Source organism: Priapulus caudatus, unplaced genomic scaffold (assembly GCF_000485595.1).
Source record: "Priapulus caudatus unplaced genomic scaffold, Priapulus_caudatus-5.0.1 Scaffold1515, whole genome shotgun sequence".
NCBI classification, from domain to species: Eukaryota; Metazoa; Priapulida; class Priapulimorpha; order Priapulimorphida; family Priapulidae; genus Priapulus; species Priapulus caudatus.
Genome location: NW_014578576.1, coordinates 47164 through 48152, shown reverse-complemented (window position 1 = coordinate 48152; position 989 = coordinate 47164). Strand labels below are relative to the sequence as shown.

General features: G+C 38.3%; 1 protein-coding gene across 1 annotated transcript in view; it reads right to left on the bottom strand.

Moving 5' to 3' along the window:
- Window positions 1-989, bottom strand: part of LOC106816874 (dedicator of cytokinesis protein 4-like) — a 33104-nt gene that overhangs the window by 12782 nt on the left and 19333 nt on the right. Inside the window, exon 10 of the mRNA XM_014821516.1 lies at window positions 573-651. Coding sequence (XP_014677002.1) covers window positions 573-651 — 79 coding nt within the window. The remainder of the gene's footprint in view (window positions 1-572; window positions 652-989) is intronic.

The following is a 989-nucleotide window of genomic DNA, read 5'->3' as shown; positions in this document are numbered from 1 at the left end:
CAGCTGTGGAGCGACATACAATATCATGTTATATCATGCTGTAACATAGTGAGCGCAGCTGTGGTGTGACATACAATATCATGTTATATCATGCTGTAACATAGTGAGCGCAGCTGTGGTGCGACATACAATATCATGTTATATCACGCTGTAACATAGTGAGCACAGCTGTGGTGTGACATACAATATCATGTTATATCATGCTGTAACATTGTGAGCACAGCTGTGGTGTGACATACAGTATCATGTTATATCATGCTGTAACATAGTGAGCGCAGCTGTGGTGTGACATACAATATCATGTTATATCATGTGGTTCGACATACAATATCATGTTATATCACGCTGTAACATAGTGAGCACAGCTGTGGTGTGACATACAATATCATGTTATATCATGCTGTAACGTACTTTTCACAGCTATGGTGTAATTCATAATATCATGTTAAAACAAGCTGTAACATACTGAGCACAGCTATGGAATAACATAGCATATGCAACAACGAGCCGGCATCATGGCCGAATGAAAAATCAAGGTCAGGGGTCAAGGTCAATCAATTGATTCCTCTCACCTGAAAGTCGAATTCGTCTCCCTCTATGAAGTTGTTGAGGAGAGATTGTGAGAATTCCTGCACAGAAGTCAAGATGACACTGCAACAGATTGAAGAACGGAATTTACGGAATTCTAGTAAACTCCGGCTTGCAAAAGTCCCTCGTACCAGCCGGTACTTCAATAGCCCTGTTCCGTACATGTGCAGGATGATTAACAAATTGTAAACAGGCACTGCATTTTTTACAATAGCATGGATAATTAGTCTTTTGCTTGCGCCCCTTTATAAACATTTTGGTCTCTTTAAAATAACTCTCTGGACAACTTTCGGTTATGTGATATGTTTGATTCTATCATTGTGTCGCATTTTAATTGTAACTATTTTTTGACTAAGGATCACGTTATTTTAAATTTAGTATAATATATTCTAAAGATGGTT